At 47.7% G+C, this 27,013-nt stretch overlaps 2 protein-coding genes across 2 annotated transcripts in view; both read right to left on the bottom strand.

Annotated features, from left to right (window-relative positions):
• LOC146809162 (IgGFc-binding protein-like) overlaps positions 1-27,013 on the bottom strand; it is a 272,114-nt gene that overhangs the window by 23,132 nt on the left and 221,969 nt on the right. The window contains exons 15-17 of the mRNA XM_085615956.1: positions 14,065-14,660; positions 12,331-12,901; positions 9,709-9,908 (exon numbers count right to left, since the gene is read on the bottom strand). The gene's annotated coding sequence lies outside the window, so the exon portion shown is untranslated. The remainder of the gene's footprint in view (positions 1-9,708; positions 9,909-12,330; positions 12,902-14,064; positions 14,661-27,013) is intronic.
• The window catches only part of LOC146809163 (IgGFc-binding protein-like), a 72,900-nt gene continuing 54,120 nt past the window's right edge, over positions 8,234-27,013 (bottom strand). The window contains exons 10-13 of the mRNA XM_085614838.1: positions 14,065-14,660; positions 12,412-12,901; positions 9,709-9,908; positions 8,234-8,491 (exon numbers count right to left, since the gene is read on the bottom strand). Coding sequence (XP_085470964.1) covers positions 8,234-8,491; positions 9,709-9,908; positions 12,412-12,901; positions 14,065-14,660 — 1,544 coding nt within the window. The remainder of the gene's footprint in view (positions 8,492-9,708; positions 9,909-12,411; positions 12,902-14,064; positions 14,661-27,013) is intronic.

The following is a 27,013-nucleotide window of genomic DNA, read 5'->3' as shown; positions in this document are numbered from 1 at the left end:
CAAAACGGACGTTGGAGACCCTGTGCTTTCCAATGGAGACCTTTGGTTGCGCAAAAGGGCTGTAGCCTCGGGAAGGGAGACTTCCTGAAGGTTACCACTGGGAGGAGAGGTAAGTTTCGATCTTGAGGGATGCCTGGAGACACCCAACGCCATGGGGCGTCGGGTGGAGGGGTGTCTTCTGGCGTTGGGTTTTCTTACCAGCTCTAGTCACGGTCACCCTTCAGGTTGCACTATACAAGCGTCATCTTGAGGCTTGAGGGAGGTCGAAGATCACCAGATTCCTGGTCAGAATCGCTGGGGAGAACTTCTTGGGGTGTTGGGCCACTCAGGCAGTGGGTGTCCTCTGCTTACTGGGTCAGCACGGCTCTTTGGTCCGTCTTCTTTCTTCCCTGAATCTGAGGAGGCAAGGTTTAGGGTCGCCATACTAAACTTAGGGGTGTTAAAGGGGGTGCAGGTTAGGACAAATGGGTCTCTTCCTTGGGGTGGGTACACCCCCTATTATGCCACCCTCCAGTGGCATGGGCCTCTTCCTAATTGGTTGAGTCCCCTCATCTTCAAGATGGAGGGGACTGAGATGTGTGCTTCACCTGGCCTCCTCCACCAGAGGGGTGGGACTGGCAAAGGTTGGTACACCTCTCTTCCTAGCTTGGATTTCCTGACGATTCTCCTGCCAAAAGTGGGGGCCAGAACTGGTGGGAGCCAGTTGCTGTGGGCAGCAGAAGGCAGGAGCAGTGTCCAAAGGTGGCAGCCTTTGAAGCTTCCCCTTTCCTGGACCCAGTCCATCCTGGGGTAGGAGGCATGACACCTCTGGCCAGGATAGGCTCTGTTTCTGAACCCAGAGAGCGGAGGCTCTCTACCCAGAAGTCCAGAAACCTGTCTGGGGGTGACAAGCGGCGGGCAGTCATTCAGGAACCACACCAGGGCTGGTTGATTTTCAGGGGGCATCTCTAAGATGCCCTATGAGTGCTTTTTACATTAAATCCCACAGTGGCATCAATGTGGGTTTAATGTGCTGAGAAGTCTGCTACCAAACTTGCTAGTTTTTAGTAGAGCCATTATGGAGCTTTGGGGTTTGTAGTGACCATTCTTCAGACCATATACTTTTTAGGGCTCATGCCTCTGTACCCTTATCTAAGGGCAAGTGCACCCTGCTAGAAGGGTGACTTACCTAGGCCCGAGGCAGTGCAATGCAGATATGGCACACATGAAGCTTGTTTCCAGTCCAGGGAAGACATGGCTTGGCAGTTCGGGCAGGACTGTTCCCATGAGGCACAGAGTCAGACTGATTTGCATATGGCCATGTCTGAACTGGGGTGGCAGAGTGGGCTAAAGAACGGTGATGGATTAAACCCAGATCAGTTGACTGGGGGTGAGTGCTTGCAGTGTTCAACACTCCGTCCATCATTTCCTTTGGTATTTACACAGGGATGTGTGTCATGTTGAGTTTTCACTTTTCTCTGCACCAAAAGAGAGAGAGAGAGTGAGTGAGTGAGTGAGTGAGTGAGTGAGTGAGTGAGTGAGTGAGTGAGTGAGTGAGTGTGTGTGTGTGTGTGTGTGTGTGTGTGTGTGTGTGTGTGTGTGTGTGTGTGTGTGTGTGTGTGTGTGTGTGTGTGTGTGTGTGTGTGTGTGTGTGTGTGTGTGTGTGTGTGTGTGTGTGTGTGTGTGTGTGTGTGTGTGTGTGTGTGTGTGTGTGTGTGTGTGTGTGTGTGTGTGAGAGAGAGAGAGAGAGAGAGAGAGAGATAGTGTTATATATAAGATGCAGGGCCTCTAAGGATGGCACAATAGGTGCTGCAGCCCTTAGAGGCCTTCCAAGGTCACAGAGCCTTTGGTACCCATGGTACCTTTTACAAAGGCCTTACCTGGAGCCAGGGATGTGCAAATTTTGGATACAATGGTACTGTCTTGGGAAAGAACAGTGGCCCTGGGAACCTGTTTGGCAGGGAAGCATGGCACATCATGTCAGGTTGCATCAGATGTAAGAAAAAACGTGGGGAGTAACTGTGCAGAAATGGGTACTTTCCAACAGTTACTGAGTGTTTATGATGAATATAACTATTTTTATAACTGCACTGTGTGGTTCTTTTTGTTTAACCTACTCTACATGATTAATTCTGGTAAAACAAGCTGCTTAACACTCCTGCTGGACTAAGCCGGAAGGCTTCTCTCCACAGCTACCACTTAGAGAGCTTTCTATGGTTGCCTACGACCACTAAAATCAACATATGGGTTATTTGGATTAGTGCGGGGTGCTTTACCTAAATAAGTGCGCACCATATACTAAGCTAGCCTCCTACAAGCATCAGTACTCAATTTTATCACACGTAAACACATTGTTTGGGAATAATGTCAAGCAAAGCACAATACACGGAATTAGGTTCCCTCCCCGGAGCGACAGTGCCACCGGGTCCTAGTGGTAGGTGGAAGTGCTCAGATAAGATAAACAGTAGATAATCCCACATGAGCTGGTAACCAAACATGTAGGAAAAAGGAAAAAACCCTAGGCAGCAGTTGGCAGCGGCAATGTGACCTAAACATTTCTAAGAAACACAGATAGGCTCAGCATATGGTAGAGACCATCCCACTCCTCCCACCAGATGGACTCATAGTGTATTGTGTAACAAGTGAATAAGACCACATCATGTGGCAGGTTTACCAATCTAAAGCAAACTAATACCATGGATTTGTCAGGGTCCCATCCGCCACTGTCCTGATTTCATGAAGACCGTCGCTCCTTCGCTCCTTCCCCGGGGGTTGGGTGTTCCCTCCAGCCATCAAGTCCGACCCATCCTAGTCCTAACAAAAGTCAACCAGCTATTCACAACACAAAGCCGGGCACAATCTCATGTCATATGAGCAAATATCACAGGCTTGACGCCACAGCAGGGACATGCCAGGGAACAGGCTGTGCCAAACCCTGCAAACCGAGGTGGGGTCAGATACGAGTTTGAAGCAAGTATTGCTGGCCACCTCTTGAACCTGTGTAAATGCTCGCTTTCATTCACCCTCAGTTAGAGACAATGGTAGATCCATCAACCACCTGCTCGGACCCGAGAAATATCAACTCTATTGTCCGCCTTCAGAGCTCCACATAAATGGGGAACCATACCTGAGGTCAAAGATCACCAAGAAGGCATGGGTTCCTGAGGCTCGTCAAAAAAGGAGGTTAATATATCACAGGCTGTGCGGGACAGCTTTACATACAGCAAAAATTGTCCCTCTGGGACCCGGAATCATTCCCTTGCGTCAGTGAATGAGATAAAGGTCCAGTTATGATACAAATCACCTGCTGCTAGAGAGCCACCGTTAAACCATCCTGTCAAATCCATCACATACTGTATATGGCAGATGCCACGGAACCACTGCAGAGGGAGCGTCTGTGCATACAGAGCCCTGTGCAGAACCAGGGTGACCACCTGCTCCCAGGCTCATGTACCTTGACGGACCACGAATGGTCAATCTCAGGGGGGCGGGAAAACCATCATAAGACATCTTCAGAGATCAGCCTCCTGCCCCAATCCTCCAAGAGTTCCTGCTCCATATTTGGGCCTTCTGCGCACCACTGTGCTGCATATTGAAGGAGACCTGCAAGATAGTAGATGCGCAAGTCTGGGAGGCCCAACCCTCCTGATCCATGTCTAGTATTAGGATCTCTAGTTTTACCCTGCTGGATTTTCCAACCCATACCAATTAAATGAAGAGACTGTTGAGGGTGTCGTAGGTGGTCTTAGGAATTAAGCACAGAGAGTTTTAGAGGACATTGAGGCAATGTGGGAGGAGCCCCATCCGGTCCAAGGCCACACGCCCCATAATAGACAGGGGGAGATGATTCCAAAAGCTAATGGAGCACTTGAGACCAGAGAGAACGCACCCATATTCAAGGAGTATTGAACCTCGGCTGATTGTGCAACCTGAATCCCCAGGTAGCAGAAATGGGCTCACTCCCACCTAAACTCCAGGGAGGGGTGGTCCATGACACCTTTCCCAACCAGTGTCACCAGCAGGAATATAACCGATTTCTCTTTATTGACTTTTAGTCCCGATGTTACTCCGAAAGTTGTCAATATGTCTATAAGGGTAGGCATTGCCTCTTCGGAGTGAGTTACATGAAGCAATGTGTCGTCCGCATATAGGGACACAACATGGGTTCTCCATTTACAATGATGCCCCAGCGAGGTATGTCTCGTCGTAGTCCGATCACCAACGGCTCCAATGCCAAGAAGAGTGAAAACAACTGGCATCACTGTCTCAAGCCCCATTCTATAGAGAGAATGTCAGATCACACCACCACTGCAGACCCTCACCGATGGCTGATGGTATAATAGGTGCACCCAAGAAATGAAGTCTCCACCAAGGTCCATACGCGTCAGAACCTCCCATAATAGTCTACAGGGTATCAAAGGCTTTTTGATATCTAAAGCCATGGTGGCAGCTCGTATATTCATGGTTTCTGTCGTGTGCAGAACGTGAAACAACTTTCCCAGATTAATATGGGTTCCCCTGCTCGGCATGAATCCACATTGGTCTCCATGGACCAAATGAGTCACCACGCTGCCCAGTCGCATCGCCAATACTTTAACCAATATCTTAGTGTCAACGTTCAACATTGATAAGGGCGGAAAGGAACATGGGATATGAGGGTCTTTACCTGGTTTGAGGAGCATTATAATTTGGGCCTCCGTCATTGACGGGGGCAGAATTCCTTTCCGGCTGGCATCTCGGAGAGTCTCCAGCAGGCGAAGGAGCAGAAAGTCCGCAAAGGCCTAGAAATAATCCACCGGTAGACCGTCTGGGCCCAGAGCTTTACCACAAGCCATCCTGGCCACTGCCTCCTTGAGGTTCTCCAGGCAAATATCCTCAACCAGACTGTCGCATTGGTCCTCCGTGAGGCAGGGCAGCTTACGAGTGTTGAGGAAGAGTAGCAGGACCATTGGGTCAACCCTAGCCTCCTCGCCATACAATGCTGACAAGTGGGCATAAAGCAAGGAATTTACGCTGGTCTGGGTGGACACAGTACTCCCTTCTGTCCGACGCAGCATGAGAATGATCGGGCGCTCACTTTTAAGCAACCATGCCAATAACCGTCCCGATTTGTCCCCCTTGTGGTTAAATAACTGGCGATATTCGCAGGCAGACTATGCAGTCTATTCTGTCCCTTATTTCTCCTCCTCTACACTGGGCACATAATAATGCTTTCCTTGTGTCTCCTCAGCAACCCAGCCAGGGCATGCTCTGCTGCAGTTAGATCTTTCTCTAGTTGTCTTCTCAGCCCTCCCACCCTGGAGAGGCATTCTCCCTGTGTCATCACCTTGAGCGCTTCCCACTCGGTCCTCCTCTCTGCGGTAGTGCCTCAATTGTTTTCAAAGTAAGAGGCAATCAGAACTCTGAATTCCCTCTGAAATATATAGTCTTTCAGAGCTTCTGGATGTAATCGCCAACGAGGAACCTATGGCTGACCACTCCCAGTCCCCCATTTCAGCCGCACCGGGGCATTGTCTTACAGAAATCCCCCGAGCACCTGTGTCTGTAGTACTTTTGCAGCCCTGTATCGGTCTAATCTAATGAAAGCTTTGTGTGCATTGGTGCAGCAGGTATAACCTCCAACTCCCGGGTGCATCACGCGCCAATGCATCTACATAACCTAAGTGATCCATAACTCCCTGGAGGGAAGCAGTCATGCTAGGTTTAGTGTGGACTCTCGGAGAATGCTGACCAGTGTGCCATCTAAAACACAGTTGAAGTCTCCAGCCCATAATATAGGGGTCCCTAAATATAGTAGTAGGAGAACCTCCAAGAGTAGGAAGAGCGCGCAATCGTCAACATTTGGGGCGTAGACATTCAGTAGACAAATTTCTGTGCCGTCCAACTCAGCATGCACCAAGACATATATCCCCTCTATGTGAGCATCATAGCTAAGAACTCCGAACTGGACCTGTGGGGCCACCCGAATCACCACTCCCCGGACATATGTGGAATAAGTTGCAGAAAACATCTGGCCCCTCCATTTCTTGTGGAGCTTTTGCAACTCGGATTCAGACAAATGTGTTTCTGTAACATAGCTATGTGGACACTGTGTCTACGGAGGTAGGTTTGGACTCTATATAATTTTACGAAGGATTTAAGACCTCGTACGTTCCATGTTATAAGTTTAAACTGAGCCATCTGTCAATCTATGTCTTTGTGCAATCCTTTCACAAGTACCTCGCAGTGTTGCCACAAATAGCATTGAAAAGGATAAAGAGTCCCCGCCACCCCCCAGGTAAACACTGCAATAACAATACGTGTCTCTCCAATCATATTTCAATCCCCTACCCACATCTTAGATAGAAGAACAATATAGAATCAACCAATGATCACAAATAACTCTCCAATCCCAGCAGCATGGGTTTTTGTCGCAGAGCCAAGCTCAAAATGGTGCACACTACCTGTCACTCACATGCCATAAAATTGTAATGCTAGTGTGCTGTGCGCTACCTATACACTCCCCAGTCAACTAATTTAAATCACCGCTCTCGGTCGAAGGTGAGTCCTGATCATCACACCATGAGTGCGCAGCAAGAACTCTCCATCCCTTGGCCACTTAATGCACTCGACACTCACACTTAACAAACCTGAACACACAAATCGGGGAAGGAATGGAAAGAAAAAAAACACAAAAAGCAAGAGAGAAAAAGGGGGAGGAGGGTAGCCTGCCTACACAATCTTTCAGTGCCCCTCCTGAGTCATTACAGAAGGAAATATCTGGCTGCCCAAGACCAGCATATGCTGGAGAAGCCATAAGTCTCCCCCCCACATACACCATTTTGATAGCTCTACTTCAGCGGCACCCCCAAAACTGATACCCATATTTACAATCAGTCAACATCAGGTCAAGAAGCTGCAGTCTGGGGGGTGTCTTCCACTACAGCACCAATGCTGGCATTGGAGTTGGAGGCAGTCACTACCTCCACTAGTGCTGTAGCTTCTTTCTGCTCCATCTGCAGTTGCGCCGGATCGATACGGGGCTGGCCTCCCTCCTCGTTGTCAGAGTTCACCTGTTTCAAGTCTAGGTATCTATTCTGTTGCACCACTATCCTCTGAGGAGGGAGGTGCCTGGCCAGTGCGCCTTCCTCGTCTGCTCACCCTGCACCACTTGGGAGTGGTCGTCTGTCCCCCTGGAGGTCAGGGATCGCCCCGCACCTCCAGGCAGTCCGATGCCACCTCATGAGTAGAGAAGAAATGTGTGCACCCATCATGGATGGCTTTTCATTTGGCAGGGTAAAGCAGCATATATTGTGGCTGCATGGCTCTCAGTTTCTGTTTAACTCCATTAAAGGACACCCTCTGTTGTTGCACTAGTAGCGTGTAATCAGGGAATATACGGATAGTGTGATTTTCGGATATAGGGTCATCCATCCTTCTGGCTTCCCGCAAAATGCAGTCATGGTCTTTATAGTTCAGGACCTTAGCGATATGCATGAGTGGCTCAGCACCTAAGGGAGGGGCTGGACACAAGTCCCGATGAGCCCGTTCAATCACAAATAGTGGGGAGACAAGAGCTGCAGTGAGCACGGTCTTAATCCAATTTTCCATAAACAGTTCGGGGTCTCCCCTACAACTCCCTCTGGGAATCCAACAAACTGCAGATTACATCTTTGGGAGCGGCCCTCTGCATCCTCTGCCTTGCATTCTAGGACCACGGCCTTTGAAAAGACATCTGATCTGTGAGAGTTGATTTCATTGTGGAGACCTCGAACTGCAGTTCAGTGACTATCCGTTCAGTGGCTAGGGACCTTTCTGCTACCACGTGGCTGTCCACCCTTAAGAGGCCCACGTAGAAGAGCACAGCCTCAATCTTGGCCAGTCCACCCAGTTATCGCAGTCCGGGGAGTGCCCAATCCTTTGGCATCAAGGGCTCCCCGTGCCTACCTCAGAACTTCCGAATGCAGTCTGGATGAGTGTGTGTATTCAGGCTGAGAGGGGGCTGCCATGCTGCCCTCCTAGAGGGCAGGTTTGAATGGACTTCCACCTGGTCGCTGCCTGGGGGCCTGTCTCCTTCCCCACTGCAGCGTTGGCGCTGTGGCCACCGGGAACTGGAGTATGTGAGCCCGGCGCAGAGCTCAATCAGGAGGACTATGTGCGGTAAGGAGGAGAGGGTGCTACCACTCTGCTGACCTAGCGAGCAGCCCCAGATGACTCTCTGCCCTATGGCTGCCCTATCGTTGTCTGGTAGCCCGTCTCCCGCCCTACCCCACTGTCAGGTCACGTCCACCCACCAGGCTGACAGACGCCGGAGCATGCGAGCCCGGGGCTCCACGGCAGGCCGGTGCCAGGCCTCAGTCCTCTGTAGCGCCAGCAATCGACCCAAGTCAGGCCCGCTGCCCCGGCTAGTGCCGGCACACTCCACCGGCAGGTAGGGGCAACCAGTCAAATAGAAACCGGCGGGAGGAGCGGGATAAATGTAAGATTTGTGCGGGCTGGCGTAGAACTTCCACCTTCTTGGCCACACCCCTACCTGGCAAAAGTTAAATAAGAAAAACTTGATGTGCCTGTTTGAGTTTGAAGTCTTCTATTTGCGTTATGAAGACTAAAAGAACCACTGTGACTTGTACTACCTAAATATCAGCATTACCATGTTAAAACATATCAGTCCGCACCCCGAGATGTAATCTTTGCAGAGGCAGGAATTTGTACTGTCTGAACCCACCCACCTTAGATTTGGAGCGCTGCCTTTCTCTACCCAGGATGTGACGGTAATAACAGAATAAACCCAGCAGCCGCTAGATGCAGCTGAGTCATGGGAGGTCACTGCAGTAAAAATCCATAACAGTCAGTCTCAAAACCAAGAGCTTCAGGCTCACTCAAGAAGAGAACTCCTATTAAAGAGCTATAGGCTTGACCTAAAAATAGCCATTCTTAACTTCTCAGTGGCTTGCACAACTGTTTACAAAATTAAATAATATTGACAGATCCATTAAAGTATACATAAACAAGGAAAATGCTTCCTTAGTTTGATTTGTGGGAGCCGCGCAAATACAGCTAATAAAATATAGTATGGACAAATTGTGGACTTGAGTGAAGAACTAGAATGTAGTAACAAAGAGCAAGTATGCATTAGAAGCGAAAAAGACCACGTGGTATGCTAGAGTCCAGCATATCACGTCCTCTTTTAGGAAGAAAAAAACGTTTAAAAAGCTGCAACCTTCTCATTAACATTTACATTTCTGTATATTTGTTGTTTGTGAATTACATAAAGTATATAATAATTTGTGTATTTCTTTGTTGTGTACTTGTTCTGTATGCCTATAAAGTGTTTTTCGAATTCAGATCATAGGCGTAGCTTGGGCCCCGGTCCCATTGACCCAGTAGTAATTCAGTGAGGGTCCGCTGAAGTCTAAAGTTTTAGAACCATTTGTTCAAAATTCATGAATTTAACTTGGACTTTCTGCTATTTAGATCAAGATTTTCAGCCAGAGAATCTCAGAAACATAAAGAGGCATCACTATTTCTGAGTTGTACAGTCTGAAATTATGTGGTAATTAAGTGACAATTTTAAATGTGTGCATTTTAGAGAGTGTATACAAAAACAAAACAGTTTGCCGGCTTTGCACTGGGGGATCATATCTGTAAATGATATGGCCCCTGTTGTTCAATAGAGATCTGGAATGGGTGAATTGAATTCAAGGTGACACAGTAACTCTGATGACCTCACACACCTGGTATGGCACTTACCTTCAAGTATCTTCCATTGTACATGCAGCCACATTCATTCATGGAAACACAGCGGTCCCCATCGAAGACGTATTCATCCTCACACTGACAGCCTTCGAAGCATTGTTTAGTACACTGGGATGGTCCAGCAAGAAGAGCGCAGCCAAAATCACAGGTGGACGTGCAGAGCTCGTAATGGCTGTTAGCACCACAGGTGAAGGCTGAAAGGCAAAAATAAACAAAAACATTTTTAAAATACAGAAAGGTGTGTCTCACTCTCATGCTGATCTCCTTTGCTAACCACTTTTGCTTTAGAATATCTTCGCTGAATGTTGTTTTTTCAGAAATACTGGCTTCTGTGCTCAAATGGCACCAGGCATTGTCCCTCCTGGAGAGGATACAGCAAGAAGTCAAGGCTAGAGCTAATAAAATACCAATTGTTTATTTGACGGGTAACTGAATTAGTTTGTGGAGTGCTATGCCTAGACACCTGTATTCATTGCCTGCACAGATTAATCATGAGCCGCTCTCAGTAAATTCCCACGATCTAGGAGAAAACCTATGTTTTCCCTAAACTTGTTGGATGCGATTTAGTTGAGGGGTGCAATGTCACACCCTTATACATTTTTGGGAATCAGGACCTTCTTTGTCCATTTGAATTCATTTGTTTTCAAAATAGGTCACCTTGCAAAATCATTAGACGGGAAATATTCAGGTGTCACTTATTTCCTTGCGGGATATCCTATAACACCTTGAAATGCTGAGTCAAAAAGATGCATGCAAATCTTACAAAGACAGTCCTGAAAAACAATGATCAAATGCAATTTGCAGAAACTAACTGACCAATACAAATATACAATTATATTCTTACTATCTGCATCCCACCTTCCTTTCCTTAGTGTTTTTATATTTGGCAGTATCCCTTTAAGCTCCCTTTCCTCTGGCAGATGATTCCAACTGTAGCTTCACAATAGGAGTACATAAACTTGAAAAAGTAAAAGTTTTTAACTATTTGACAAGGATCTTGATTTTAAACCATTAGTAACGCACAAAAGTAGCCAACATCCAAGTGCGATGGGTTCAATTATGAATTATGCGAGTAGACTTGGCCGTTGGTCACCCAATGAAATAGTGCAATTATATAGCGCGGTATGTTGTGCAAACACTCTGTATGGGAGTGAGGTGTGGGGGTTCACAGATTTAGGAAAAATCCAATTGGAGGAGAACAAATTCCTAAGAAGGCTTTTGCAAGTGCCCCAATGCATCCCTTCCTTTATTGTCCATGAGGAGCTGGGTATTACCTACCTTAGTGAGAGGGCTTGCCTCAAACCCATTATCTGTTGGATAAAAATTGGGACAAATCCAGAGGCAAGCCTAAGTAGGCAAATACTGGAGGATTGCATGAGGGGGGATAAAGGGTCTCGAATACCCTGGCTCAAATATGTAAGGGATGTTTTGAGTAGTCTGGGCCATGCAAACTTTTTTAATGAACCTCTCACACTAGCTATTACCGACAAGGGTGTTATAAAGGCAGAATTCGTGCGGTACTTAGCAAGGGCCAGAGAGGACAGAGAAGGGCGGAAAATCACAGTAAGATCATATCAGCTTGCAAAATCATGCCCGGGCATGGAATTTTATCTTTCCAACATGTACAACAGACAGGACAGATTTCTGATGACCAGATCCAGTTTAACCCTTCTGCACCATATTCTGTCAGTCCCAGCCGATTTTGTAAATAATGTAAGTATAAAAGGGTGTTGCGGCTGCGATCTAAGATCTCCGCAAGATACCCTTCACTTCGTCCTAATTTGCCCTTTCTATGCTTACCCAAGGTCTCTGTTTTTAAAAACCATTTTAAGACGATCTAAAATTAGACAGGCGAAAGTGGCTCTCTTATTTCTCAAACTTTCTTCCGATCCTTTTACCTTATTTAGCACTGTACACTTTCTAAGATTGGCGGTAAAATTAAGGAACACTAGAGGAGAGGATTAATCCTCTCGGACTTATTAAGGGTTGGAAGGATCTAAGGATTTTTACCCATGGTTGGCTCGTAATTCCTGTCTGTAGACAAGTGTATTTTAAAGGGTCTCTCCTCCTACGCTACCGGGGAAATCTTGTACGGTTGAATGAGCTGAAAAATGCACACAATTGTCCCGTTTTTAAATTGCTAATGCTGATGGGTTTTTATTATTATTGTATTTATGTGTAATGTGTATATTGGTCCAAATTTACAACGGAAATAGGACTGTTTATAATATGTATCTTTTATGGATATTTTTAATACCCGAATAAAGATTATTTGAATTTGATTCCGACATGACCCTTTCAAGGCGGCTCGGTCTTTCAGTCCTCTTTTTATTTCTCTTCATCAAAATAAAAAATGGACTTGCTGGACCTAACTCTTCATTGCAGAGCTGCTTGCAGAGTTTGATGACTGCCTGTGTCTATGCACTGTACTAGGTTTTTTTCTTTCATTCATGACTACTTTTCATAATTTTAGAAGGTTATCATTATGGCTTTTGTAATTCATGATTTGTTAATCTAACCTTTTTATTTTTTCGATGCAGCACATAATCCTATTTAGTAAAGGGTAGGAAAAGATTGCTCATTAAATATATTTATTGTTACATTGTATTCACTTACGACAGAATGAGGCGCTTCTCCATGATGAGATATTGACTCCGGCAGCTTGGCATGCCGCCGTGTAGGCCTGAAGACTCTTACAAAGAATATCTCCGCTTCCAGCCACGGCGCACAAGTCGTACGTGCAGTGGTTGTAGTAGGCTATGGGACTGACTTTGGAGTGACAGTTTTTAAAAGGTCCAGCTGTGTTGGTGATCATCCCACAGGAATCCACACCCTCGTATGGTGCGATCTCGGATGCATCACAGACAGGGCACTGACCCACACAGTCATCTGTGCACTCGGCTCCAGCAATCTCCACTTTCCATGCAATGCCAAAGTCCTTCACATTAGTGGAAATCTCTTTATTTGGCAGCTGGAACTCATCTTTGTTATTTCCATTAAAGTTGCCACAGAGGCCTCCCAGTTTCTCCTTGTAGGTGCTCGGGACGCTGATCATCACATAAGAAACAGTATCGTAAAGTACAGTAAGACCAAAATCAGTCTGAAGAACAATATTCATGCCCTCCTGGTTGATCCATATTGAGCTGTCATTAAGGGTCAGTGGTAAATTGTTAATTTCTCCATCAACCTGTTAATAAAAATCAGACACGGGAAAATAGTTGCAAAGAGTGCACTTAATTGTTTCTGTATACAAATCCTTTTCACATCAAGTAACTTTTTGGCTCCATGGTGTAGGATCTAAGCGATGACTAGCAAAGGCCTTACTTGAAAGAATGGTCAGGACTATACACGATCCAGCTACTCATCTTTATTTTGAGGGGGTGGTAAAGGTAGATCTATCACACCTTTGGAAGTTTAACTTCTCGTAATCGGGGTCTCTGAGGTTTTGGACATAAGCTATGCAAAAGTCTTGAGTTTATTCAACCATTCATGGTGGAAAACCACCTAACCCGTCTAAATTGATTTATCTACCACTTTGTCAGGTGGAATTACCCCCTTGAACCACTTCCACCTTTGTGAAAGCTGGATATGATGTCCCTAACATACTAGCTCCTAATGCTCTGCGTGATGGGGAGACTAGTAGATGGTCACTGACAATTTAACCCCAATTTTTGAGACAATCTATTTTTTCACCAAAATGGCTTCTCCCATTACAGACATACACATTTGGGTGGTGAAACCTCTACCCTAACGGAGAACTTAAAAAAAGACAGTCTTTTAACCGCTACCTTAGTGAAAGATTTAAGTCCCTCAATTTGGCAGACACGTAATTTGATTAACAAACTTTCCAATTTTCCCTATTTGCCTGCCGGGGTGCTATGTAATTGTCATCTTGTCCTCATGAGATTCCGGTTTCATAAATTTCCTAGTGATTCGCTTTAAAGTTGAACAGATAAATCCCTGGTTGGGGTTTCCATCACTCTTTGCTCCTGTTCATAAAGTCAACGCCAATGGGCTTTATGGTGAAACGGAGACAAGGGTTTTAGGAGAAATTCAAAGAACATGACAACATTGTTACACGAAAGTAACCTGTTCTTCTCTTCACCTGAATTTATGATCTCAGATGTGACTTTTTTGCTGTTGGACTACTGAAGCATTGTGCCCATAAACACAACAATGAATACCAGGTCATGCCACTTGCCTTGTTGTTAAAATTTCCCAGCCTTGATCGCCACTACTTTTAAGGTATTGCTTTGTACATGAGTGGTCTACTCAAGGTATGCCTCACCCTCACATCCCCCTCAGATGAAAGGTACCTTAAAACATGAGTAGATGCAGGTTTGGACTCACCTTGACTTTCCACTTCATCCCTCTTTCAATGATGATAGTATACCCATCCACAGACACGGCCACCATCCTGGTAACTGCCACATTGCCATTCCCGTAGCTTTCATTCTCTGCTATGACTGAGAATGCCCGCAGTCCAGAGTCTTCTTCAATTACTTTGGTCAGTGTGTATGTGCAGGTGCCTTGGAAGTCAAAAGACAGGCCATCAAATGAAATGTAGTGAAGATCTCCGGATGCAACGCATTTTCCAAAGGTGATTGGTTGACATCCCTGGATGCCATTCACCACCTTGCACTCCTCATTGGCACCACAGAGTACATTAATGCAGGTCACAATCCCATTGTCACCGCATGTGCAGCGCTCCTCGCATAAACCTCCTGGATAAAAATCTTGCCCCCTCTTGTAGTACCTTTCATTGTACACACACCCACATTGTGCGATTGGCACACATTTATCTCCACTCAAGATGAAGCCATTGTTGCAAAAGCATCCTTCTGTACAGGGTGCATCGCAACCTACTGGAGCGGAAAGATCACAGCAGGTGACAGGGCATCCATTTCCACACACTTCATAGTGCATATTCACGGGGCAAGCAGGACCTATGAGAAAAAAGAGCACCATCTTGTGAGCACATAGAGAAAAAGTAGGTTGGCAGAGAAAATTAATATCTTGTATGTGGTGAAAAAGTAATAATATGATGCAGTTACATTAAGAAAACAATAATAATGTAAACATAATGAGAAACAAATTACATTTTGAAAGTACACTATGAAAACATAAAATCATGTGAATACATTGAGAAAACAAAAGTACCACTTACGTATTTCGCAGAAAGAATAAGTAATACTATGTTTAACGTAAATTATTACTGCAAGGTATGTATCTGGCACTAAAAAATTAGTTGTTAGCACTTTCTGTAAAAAGTAACACATTTTAAGTGCAATGCAAAAAAGTAATATCATGCAAGAACATTAAGAAAAAGTAATATTATGCTGTGAATAATTTGAAGAAAATTCTAACGTAAGTTAATTGAAAAAAAGAATTAGTATTTAGTAAGTATTGAGTATAATTATTATATAGTAACTACCCTGATGAAAAGTAATAGTGATTTTAAGACAGTTGAGAAAAGGTAATTATATGTTATCAGTACATTAAGAAAAACCGATGGCATGACTTAAGTACAGGGAGAAATAGTAATGATATAAGTGCACTGAAAAGTTAATAATGCAATAAAAGCATTAAAAAAAATATATGATTATCATAGTACACATGGGTGGTCATTTAGAGTTTGGTTTTGCAGAATCGCCACCATAAATTGTTGGTGCTGCTGGCCTAACAAAACCTATAGCTCTACTGTTCCATTTAGAGGTGGGCAAATTCTGAGGTGCATATTTATGAAAGAGTTGTGTGCCTCTTGTGCCACGCAGTGGGGAGCAAGGGCAACACAACAACTAAGTTACATTTATCAAGCCACGCAAAGATACCTGGTGTGGTCCTGCGTGGCTTGATAAATCTAGTGTAACACAACACAACACAGCACAAATCAACTGTGTTACGTTACTCTGCTCCAGGTAGGTGTTCTATGAGTGGAGCATGGGTGTTCCCACGCATCCACCCATATATTTTGGTGCATTCTAAGATTTACCAACACTGGTAGGCCCGGGTAAGTGTCAGAATGCTATGCCTACCCAGGTAAGGTGTAACAAGAAATATCTTTATTTCTCCTCGTTTGTTAGGTCGAGCCTAGAGCAGCGCATGCGCTGCTTGCTCGACTTTTAGTAAGGGGCTTTTCAAAGTGCTACCCACAAGCTTTTCTTGTCCTGAAGCTTGCGTGCACGCGCCATCTGCCTTTCTAATCTCTTCCTCCGGGCCATTACTTCACCATCTGCCTTTCTTATCTCTTCCTCCGGGCCATTACTTTCACTTTCCGTGTGGCCAATGCTTGTCTCAATATATCTCTTCTTTTTTTTTTCGTTCCGTGTAATGTAATGTCGCATATTCATTCGCCACTAGGTGGTAGACGTGACTTGCACATTGATCTAACAATTTGAATCTGGAATAATAACAGAAACGGCCCGCGCACACTGTCTCGTGCACGCATGCCTTCGTCTCACACTCTACCTCTGCTTTAAAGGGTAGAGAACAATGTCCACAACAGTTGAAAGCCTTCCCTTCTCTGGTGAGGCTTTCATCGCCTTTGACAGCTTGTAATTGTAAGAGCAATGAAATGCCACGAGGCAGCGGTACAAATGTAACATCAACACGATTGTCTTAGAGAAATCCTTAGGAATCTGAGCGGCGCTTCAGAAGAAACCGTCCTGTATTTTTTGTGGATCTCTCGTTTTTCTGTAGTAGAGCTACATTTCTGGTGTGCAGCGAAAATGCACATTAGTTGGAAAGTGCCACATGTAGGTCAGGCGTGATTGGAATGGAAAGATGATCTCTCCGCCCACTTCTACTGTAAATCTAGCTTGTCTCACAGGAAGGCATGTTTGGGATCACAGTGATGGAGCATATAGCCCGGGATGATAAATGACGCGGAACGAGGTATCTTCAGCTAATGTGAGATGTGTCACAGATGAGGCGCCTTGGACCCGAGGGAACAGGAGTCTCGTTCTCTGATTAAATAAAACGTGCCAGGTTGTGTTTTCTTCTCTTTCTCTCATATGTCAATATCCCTCCTCTAGGCACACCGACTGGGGCGACTTTGTAATTGGGCCGCAAAGTGGTGTGTCGAAGAGACTGGCGGAGCGGTGTCAGGGGCGGAAGTCATCATGCGAGAGGCGTATTGACCTATCCTCAACTTTTATTGGCTCCTGTCTCCTTGGAGGCAGCCACCTTTGTCACAGTCCCCATTTTCCTCCGGTGTCAAACGGCAATCAGGGCTTTATTTTGTCTCTCCTTCTTGGTGGCACCCAAGGGAGTAGCCAGAAATAATAAATACCACCCACTTGAACCCACATCTAAAATGTCTGCGAGTGAGAAGTTTCTCTCTATAAAGGTTATCCTTTCATATTTCCTATTATTTCTCTTTTCGCGCAATTCTGCTTGCTCTCTTCACCCATTCCCCTCCTCCTATCCCCTTTCCTCTCCCTCAAGTGTCCCCCTTTCCTGTCTCTCAGGCTCCCTTGGCATCCCTCCTTCCCTCATTTGGTCTTCCCTCTCTCTTTCATCACCTCTCTCGTGCGTGCTGCATCTACTGCAGAGAACACTTGACATCAACACTACTAGGTGTTTTTTCATTTACATTCCTCCCCATCTGGAATCCACTCGGCGCCCGTGTCCGAAGTTCAGTGGTGAAGCTGCGCATTCACTTATAGTGTGTTGCATGGCACGTGATTTTTCTGAACACTAGCATAACTTTGTAGGCTACGCTTTGGTTGTTGAGTCTGGACGATATTCATACTATAGATGCCTTTAGCCTTTTCCATGCCTGTTCTACATTTTGCATGTGATTACAATGAGGCATTATGGGACTTGCATTCCCACTTGTTTCAACATGCTATTCATGGATCGGCACTTGAGATCATAAACACACATTATGTGTCACATTTCGAAAGTCAGGCATATGTTCTATTGACCTTAAGCTTCAATCGCGCCTACTTGTTTATATTTAATTCGGCATTGAGCAGCCATGCATTTTATTTCAATTACGAGTGTGTTTTACGGGCTTAGTCTTGAGCGGTTTCTATGCTAATTAAGGGATCAGCTGTACTTAATCCTATCTCCCTGACGCCTCATGTTTACGCAGCATGCTTCACTTTTAAATGTTATACGAAAGGGGTTTGCGCAATTTTTTAAGATACATGACAACGACAGCAGATGTTGTTATATAATGAAATAGATACATTTCCACTACAATTGTCAATTCTATACATTGCATGTATATTTCAATGGTCTGATGATGCACTTTTCATTTAATGGATATATGTTAAATGCACTATGCGTTTTTATAATTGTTTAGTTATTATTATGACCACTTATTTTACGAATGTATTTCCCGTGTATGTATTTTGCGTGCACTTTCTCTCAGTTTTAATCCGTGTGTATCTGTTTTCAAACAGTTGAAACCAATATCTGTTTTCTATGTCTATGATAGTGACATAGTATACATGTTCAAAGTAAATGGCGCTCATCAGATTGAACAAGCATTGGCATAGCCAATAGGTCTCGCCTTTGGGACCTTATGAGTGTTTAACCATGCAACAATTAATGTTGTTTCACCAAGGATATTGTGCTGCATAACTAAATACTTATAAGGTCCCAAAGGCGAGACCTATTGGCTATGCCAATGCTTGTTTCTTTGTCTATGTGTGCTGTTTTCTGAAGCGCACATAGGGCCATATGTAGGTAGCCTAACATTTACCACTTCATAAATACCGAATTTTGCCGATTCGGTATTTATGAAGTGGTAAATGATATGTAGATAATCCATCGGTAATATTTACCGATTCGGAATGGGTCGGTAATTTAGAATCGGTATTTACCGATTCGGTAATGGTAAATGGCTTCCCATTGATTCCTATGGGCCAGGAGGCCCGTAGGAATCAATGGGAAGCCAGTTACCATTACCGATTCGGTAAATACCGATTCGGTAATGGGGGGAGCACAATCAAGGGTGGCAGGGTGTCACAGTGACACCCTGTTGCACCCCTGATTCCTGCATGTGTGCACATGTGGCACACATACATGCATGTATGTCTGCCACATTGCACACTTCAAAGTGCAAAAAAATGCTTTTTTCCAGCTATTCGTCATTTACCACCAACTTTTAGTTGGTGGTAAATAACGAATCCCCACAACAACCACACACTCCCCCTACATATCATTTCAGGATTCGGTATTTACCGAATCGGTAAAATTACCGATTCGGTAATTTTACCGATTCGGTAACTCACCGAATCCTGAAAAGTGCCCCCTACATACCAAAAGCCTGAATACCGGTCGGTAACGGGATATTTACCGAAAATCGGCCGTTACCCACCGGTATTGGGCTTCCTACATATGGCCCCTAGTAAGAGGAAAATGCCAAAGAGGATTGTATTGTACAGGAAGGTGCTCCATCCTGCACTAAACAATTCTGCCTACAACACCCTTGCTTCATGGTGCAAGAGCGCCTGCGTTGGCGGTAGGCAGACAAAAGTGCACCGAGGCATAGAAAAGACAGGAATGCGCTGTGTGATTTTCAATACTTCGCAATCCTTCCTTTTCCCTATCAAGCAGCGCAGCACAGCACAGCACGGTGGCTTGCTGCGGCTGTGTGATTCCTTAATAAATGTACAACTGAGTTTCTGTCTATGAACTTTCAAGCGGAAACCCATAACCTCTTGACCTGTCGTCCACAACCTCGATAGCAGTGCCGGACTGAGAACCGAAACTGACCCCGGCAAAGAGCTCGGCCGGCCCCGGGGGTGGGGGGAGTGAGCTTGTGGAAAGCTTTGTGCTGCTTTTGATGCTGGGGCCAGTATTGCAACTATGCTACAAAACCGGCACCCGGTAACAAAAACAGCCCCCTCCTCCAGAGGTCTAAAAACGTCCTAAACATTTGCAGGCCCTGGAAAGGCCTGATGCCCACTTCGGCCAGTACGGCCCTGCTCAATCGATTTCCCTATCCAAGGATCACCATGTGAAACACCACCCTCAGCAGACCACCCTGAATCAGCCACTGCCTTCACTTTGTTAATTGGTGGCAGTTTCGAGGAGCTGCGACCTGGTTGGTGCTAACGCCCGCCTGGAGATGGGCTGGGGACGGCTGTGGTGGTCCGACTGGCCGTCACGGAATCCAACAGTTCTCTTGGTCCTCCTAGGGGAGCACTCCGCTCACCTGTGCACGTGCTGGGGCTCTGAGACGTACTGAGAGCGGAGCCACCTGTTTCTGAGACCCTCATGGCCCGGTGCCCTGATGGCTGCCCAGATGCCCCTGCCTGCACCTGCTTCCACCTGACGACTAGCCGGGCCTGCGGGTGTGTGGGAGCGCCACGGTGCCGTCGCGCTGCCAAGTCCCCCTCCCTTCCTTTGTGCGGCTGCGGTGGAGAGGCACCTGGGATCCAGCAGGAGACAACTGGAACAGTGCTACCTGCACTGGGGGTAAGTGGGGACTCTGTAGTTGAGGGGGAGGGGGTGAGGGGGAGCCGCCTGAACTGGCTGAGGCGCGGGGACCTGTGAACGGGGGTAGCCACCTGACAGATGGTGATGCAGCCCTGCACCAGAGACCACATACATGTACTGGGCAGTGATCGCGGCCTTGCCCACGGCCGGGGCTTCAGCCTGGGACAAGGCCTGGTGGCTTCGGCAACGTTGGTGGTGCTGCTTGGGTGACGCCTTGATGAGGGGTGCCGGGGTTAGCTTTACCAGCCTGCACCTGCCTGGGCCTGCTCCTGATTGTTCACTGGTGCTGCGCCACAGGGTGACAGATGTGGATTGGGGGCTAGACGGGGCCTGGACCGTCAGCTACAGGTCCAGAAGCCACTGAAGTGCTCGCCTGATGGAGGCAGCTGCCTGTAGGGCTAGACTGAGCCCGGACCCCCGCTACAGGTCCAGATGCCACTGAGGTGCTCACCTGCCGGTGGCAGCTGCCAGTAAACAGACCACAGGCACACTCTCCTTCACACTGGAACATACCTGCTGCCCGTATAACGCGCAATCGATGCCCTGATCTACATGTTGCAGCTCCCACCTTAACATTTTACATACCCATCTGGAATAAAGGCTTTGCATGGTCATTTCACCTACACCTGGCTCTCCTAACTGACATAAGATGGATCGGCTGGGCTCTCCCGCTGGTCTCGCCACTTCTCCACTTTTGCATTGATCTGTGTGGAGCTGAGCCGCTCATTCTCGCTTGGTGCTGGAGACTGACAGTACTGCCTGTTTGCAAGCCTCCCCCTACTTTTCCACACTATCACTCCCGAAAGAATATCTCTGCTGTAAACCTTGCCCTATATGTGGGGCTGCGGGGGCCAACACACTGACTCTGCTGATTGTCTACTGCTGCATGTTGAGGCCTGGAGACTGCATGCACCACGGGGCAGTACGTGCTGCGACACAGCTGGGCATGCAAAGGTGTCCACAAGCGGGCCAAACTGGAGGCCATCATGGGAGGAGTAAGATGCCATTGCCCGGCGGCTCCCCCATTGCTGCGTGAGGTATTGCGTGACCGGCGCAGTGGACCTCTTTCGGGTGGCCTGTCCGTGCAGTAACGCCGTGGCTCATCCTCTATAGCACACGAGAGAGTCAAGCATCAAGTCACTTCTTGCGCCCTCGAAAGCTGATCCACCTGCCTGGAGCCATCTTGGGCTGCTCGTGCTGTGGCATCCCGACACATGCGGGGTGCAAGCAAGCAGGCCCTTCTTGAAGGGGCAACCACTCGTACTATGGTGCTCCTGGCCGGTGAGCCCCAGGCACCCTTCCTTCGTGCTAATCTGGGTGCCTAGTGACCTTGCATCTTGTATTGCTCACACAACTAATGATTACTGGGTGAACCAGCTAGCCTGAGCACTGCGAACATTAGGCACACTCCACCGAACCTGAGCCCTTCGGCTGCCTGACATAGGTAACCTTGTCATGGAGCGCCTACGATCAGAAACACAACCTGTGCCACCACGCCAGGCGTCAGACTATAAAGGCCAGCTGGGGTTGCAGAACTGCTGGGCTCATCTCAGTCCTTGAGCACCAAACTAGACACGGTGTTACAAGCGGTGGAGAGGATCAGAGCAACGCTCGACCAAACACGCACATCAGTCAAAAATAGAATAGATAAAGTAACGGCGGACTTCGCACTGCTGCACGCTGACGAGTGCAAATTGGCAGACAAAGTACGTATCGTACAGATACTGGCTGAACTACAGTCAGCAACTTATGCATCGTACTCCATATTGCAGGATCTAGCTGGCCGCGTACACATCCTAGAGTGCAGAGGTGGAGATGCGGAGGGATGCTCCAGAAGCAACAATATTTGCGTGGTTTGCCTGCCGCAAGGAGTCGAAGGCCAAGATGCAGCCCACTACGTTGAGGGCTGGATCTGCGTTCTACTCCTGGGAGCTGCGCTCTCTCCCTTCTTTTCTGTTGAACGTGCCCACCGTGTGCCTGTCCGAAGGCCCCAGGGCACCAATTCCGGGCCCTTCTTATTCCGGCTGCTGAATTACCGGGCTCATGATGCTATTTTGCACGAAACGCTCTTCCACCATGTAGCTCACTAGTGCAAATTCCTTTAACCTACCTGAGGAGACCTCACAGACAGCAGGCGACATTATGTAACCTGGTCATGGATACAGCACCTTAAGCCCATGCTCCCCCATACACTGCTTTGCTATTGTGTTGTTTTCTTTATGCATTTATTAACAATTGTTTCCTTGCAACTGCCCGGGGCCTGGTCTCTATTGAAGGTAATCCCTACGTCATGCGCAGCTCGCTTCTGCTTTATTGTGTAGCGCTGTCACACAGGATATCACTAAAGCCCTTGATGTACATCCATCCTTCACATAGTGGTGGTATATCTTTGGCTTGTAAACCTCTTCCCAAGCGTAGATCCACCCATGTAACACTAACTGAGGCTGGCGGTATCCACAAGTGGTGGAGGGGCCAAGTGTTCTCCACAGATTATCCCTCCTATGCCAGGGGAGTATTTACTCTTCCACACACCATCTGCACGTTCTGATTGCTTTATAGGCTCGGGCCAACCTTCTACCTGCTGTCCTGCAAACAGACTACCTAGGGCATACTCACTCGGACCACAATCCATGAAACCTACAACTTGCATGGGAGATAGAGATCCCTGCCATTCCCACGTGGCCCTTCCAACCCACGGCACTGGAAGACCCTATATTTCGCCCCTTCATGGACACAGCCACTGCTGACTACTGTGAGTTAAAGGGCAACTCTGCCTCCGACAGACTGATAGGATGGGACGCCTTCGAGATTACCATCAGAGGACATTGTCTGGGTTTGAACTGGAATATCCGCAAACAGCTAGATGGCGACATCTCCTAAGTTGAGCATGCTCTTCTACGACACAAGACTCGGGAGATACATGACCCCCAGCATGCCCACCTACTAGCGGAAGCGTGCCGCGAACACACTTTGCTGCGGGAACATCGGCACTGTCTTAACATTGCTGCGCACTCCTCTCGTACCCATGCCTTGTCTGACCATGTGGACCAACTGCTAAGGTGACTGATATGCCAGGAACAGCTAGACACCCTATCATTTTATTGTGATCCACTATGGGAGGCCTACTCCATACTCAGCATGGCACACACGAAGAACTAACATGTCATTATTCTTCGCTCTACCGGTCACACACAGACACTAGCCAGGCCAACATAGACGCATTCTTCTCCACGATCCACCTACCTCCCATCACGCCAGAACAACGGGCAGACCTCAACATAACCATTACTCTCATTGAAAAACAGGAGGCCATTAGGGCCCTGGCGACGGGCAAGTCCCCAGGACTGGATGGCCTGCTGGCCAAGTATTATAAAGCAGATGCCTCTCTATGGGCCCATTAATGGAATGCCCTTTAAGACGGGGCCCTATCTGCTTCTAGCCTCCCGAGTCCCTACTCAAGGCTTTGCTTATCTACTTGCCAAAACATGACAGGGATTCCACCGCCTTGGGCTTTTTATAACCCTTTCACTCTCCTTAACACCAACTACAAGATATTGGCCAAAGTTCTGGTGGATCGTCTGGTGCCACTGGTCCCGCCATTTGTCCACTCTGACCAAAACAGGTTCGTCCCGGCTCGCAATACCTCCTTAAATGTGCAGCGTTTTCTTGTGTCCTTAAATATTCCATGCATCAATGGCCCCACTCTGGATGCCTGGTGCTTGATCTGGAGAAGGCCTTTGACTCCGTAGAAAGGACAATTTTATTTGCCACCCTGCCCTGGTATAGTATTTGTAGCTGTTTTCTCCTGATTCAACTACTATCCACGCAACCCATAGCCCAAGCCAAAACCGGCTCTTACATGTTGGACCCCATCTGGATATGCAGAGGCACCTGCCTAGGTTGCCCACTCTCCCTACTGGTGTTCTCCTTCGCAGGTGAGCCGCTTGCTATGGCTCTCCGAACACAAGGCGCAGACTGGGGTATGACCCTGGAAGACACCATCCATGCGATTCCCCTCTGTGCAGATAATCTGCTCCTGTACTTTCGGTACCTACGCCCAGTTCCTGGTGCCTTAGCCCACACACTTGCCTGTTTTGCCACTCTTTCTGAGTTAACTGAGCTAAATCGTGCCTGTTTCCGTTTGCCCCCACTTACCCTGACCCAACTTTTGCTCTCAGTGGATCTCCCATAACGTGGCAAACTGCCACATTTCGATACTTGGAAGTCAGGGTGTATCAACTGCCAGCTAACTTATATGACGGTAACCTTACAAGGGCTACAACAGCCAATCGATCCAAAATGCCCTTCTGGCGCAGGCTCCCGCTATCAGTTATGGGCCACATAGCCCTTCTCAAAATGGTGGCATTACCCCAGTTGCTCTAATAGTTTACCAACCTGCCTCTCTACGTTTCACCCCCCTTCTTTCGCTCCGTTGAAGGAATTATGAAGGAGTTCATTTCGGATGCCTTGCACTGCAGGGCGGCATTGTCAAAGCTATATTTGCCCACTGAGCAGGATGGACTATTGGTGGCAAACATGGAACAGTACTATCTTGCCTCCTAGCTCCAGTGGGTGGCAAGTGGTTGTCGGACACAGCCATGCTGGCACGCCTTAGATTCTCTCAGTGACCCATCGCCTCTTTCGCCCCTGTACTTGCAGTAAACCACCGGAATAACTGCAACTTAATACTGCGTATTGTTGCTATTAAAGGAGTTTGTATCTAACCCGCTCCCAGGTCCACTACGTTTCGGCGCTACCTCTTTGCGACACACCTACAGGATGCACCATTACCACAACAGTGGAACCTGCTGCCTGGCTGGAGGCTGGATTACACACTGTGGGAGACCTCTATCGGGATGGTATTCTGATGCCGTACGGCACAGTAGTGGAGGAGGAGAGCCTCCCCCCAGTCCAATTCCTTCTGTTCAACTCTAGGCGTCAAATGGAGTGACATGTAGTAGGAGCATCCCATGCACATGACAATACAATTTGTACATGTTATGGGGTAGGGCAAACATCTTTCACACCGTTTTTCAGATTCACTGTGACGTCACTTTTACATTTGCGGCGCCACTGGGAAGATGATGTGTTTACGGACAAAGGATGGGCTGCCATACTAGAAAGCCTGGTCTGAGTCCCCTGCACTGCTCACTTCCGCCTCATTCAGTCATACATTCTACCTAGGGCCCACCTCACTCTCGCCAAAATTAACCACTACTTTCATCGCACTGGGACCGTTTGTTTTGCCTGGGACCAGAGAACTGTCCTTGCTGCTGTCTTGGACCACCAGAACTGGGATTTTACCTGCTTCCAACGCTGCTCCTCGCCGGACCCGCTGCGCGGGTCCCGCTTCGTTCTTCCCTCTTGCGGTGACTCTGCGTGCTGTGAGGACCTCTGGGGCATCATTTCTGTTGTTGGTGTGTGTGTGGGGAACTCCAGGGCTGCGAGCTGACCCGCAGGGACTCAAAGTACCAGGAGTCCCTGCGTGAGGTCGAGACCCGCAACACCTGGGTCGCTCTCCCTGCCTGCCCCGCCCCTTCCTCAGCAAATAAGTTCCTGCAGCTGTGTAGCACCATTGGGACCGTTTGTTTTGCCTGGGACCAGAGAACTGTCCTTGCTGCTGTCTTGGACCACCAGAACTGGGATTTTACCTGCTTCCAACGCTGCTCCTCGCCGGACCCACTGCGCGGGTCCCGCTTCGTTCTTCCCTCTTGCGGTGACTCTGCGTGCTGTGAGGACCTCTGGGGCATCATTGCTGTTGTTGGTGTGTGTGTGGGGAACTCCAGGGCTGCGAGCTGACCCGCAGGGACTCAAAGTACCAGGAGTCCCTGCGTGAGGTCGAGACCCGCAACACCTGGGTCGCTCTCCCAGCCTGCCCCGCCCCTTCCTCACCACTTACCTTATCACTGGTCTCTGTTCCCGCTGCGCGGGAGCGCCCGGGGCAAAGCCCGGGCAAAGGGCGGGCCGTCTGAGGCCGTCAGAGGCTGAGGGAGGCTGGGCTGGGCCGTGTCTCTTTCGCCCGAGCAGGATTGTTTGTTGGTGGTCATTACAGCTGTCAGGGAGTATCATGGCTTCAAGTCCCACTGTTGGTATATCACTGTTAGCAGGGGGACTGAACCAAGGGACCCTAGATGGTTATTTTACTAGGACTTTACTAGAAGCGGATAGGGAGCAAGCACTGGTTGAGCGACGAATCGAGCGTCGTCGCTCGATTGAATCCATGAAGGGTAGACGCCCATCTTTAGACCCCCTACAATTGATTGTTTCACCTCCTCTGAGTATCCTTAGCTTATCCGAAGGCCCTGATGCATCTCAATTAGACAGCACTCCCGTACTCTTTCGCGAAAAATCTCCTGTACCCGACATAAATGCTCCTTTGTCTCTTATTCCTGTACTCCCTGTTACAGGCCCAACCACAGTGGTGGAGATTCATCATGAGCCATGTCCTATAGTTGTAGGGACCGCACATGTGAATAGAGCTAGGAAAAAAGCGACTTCTAAGGTGCTGGGGCCCCCTCTTAGTAAAAGGAGAAAGAGGGGGGGTGAGCAACCTAAAGCCAAAATTAGTCACTCAGACTTTGGTAAACCGTCTAAATCTCTTGTATTGTCCTTAGATAAGCCAGCAACCACATCCCTACAGGCACAACCTACGGGGAATGAGGTAGTATCTCCTGCTCTCCTAGGTGGCATAGAACAGCTAATCAAATCCCTTATGTTCCCTATCAAACAAACTCTAGACAGGTTGGAACAAAGGTTAGGGACCCTAGAGCAAACCATTGCTGCTAATACTGGGTTGTTAAGAACTTTTGAGAAATCGGTACTGCCCTCTCCAGCTTCCGCAGCA

The sequence above is a fragment of the Triturus cristatus genome, chromosome 7 (genome assembly GCF_964204655.1).
Source record: "Triturus cristatus chromosome 7, aTriCri1.1, whole genome shotgun sequence".
NCBI lineage: Eukaryota > Metazoa > Chordata > Amphibia > Caudata > Salamandridae > Triturus > Triturus cristatus.
This window is presented reverse-complemented; position numbering and strand designations above follow the sequence as displayed.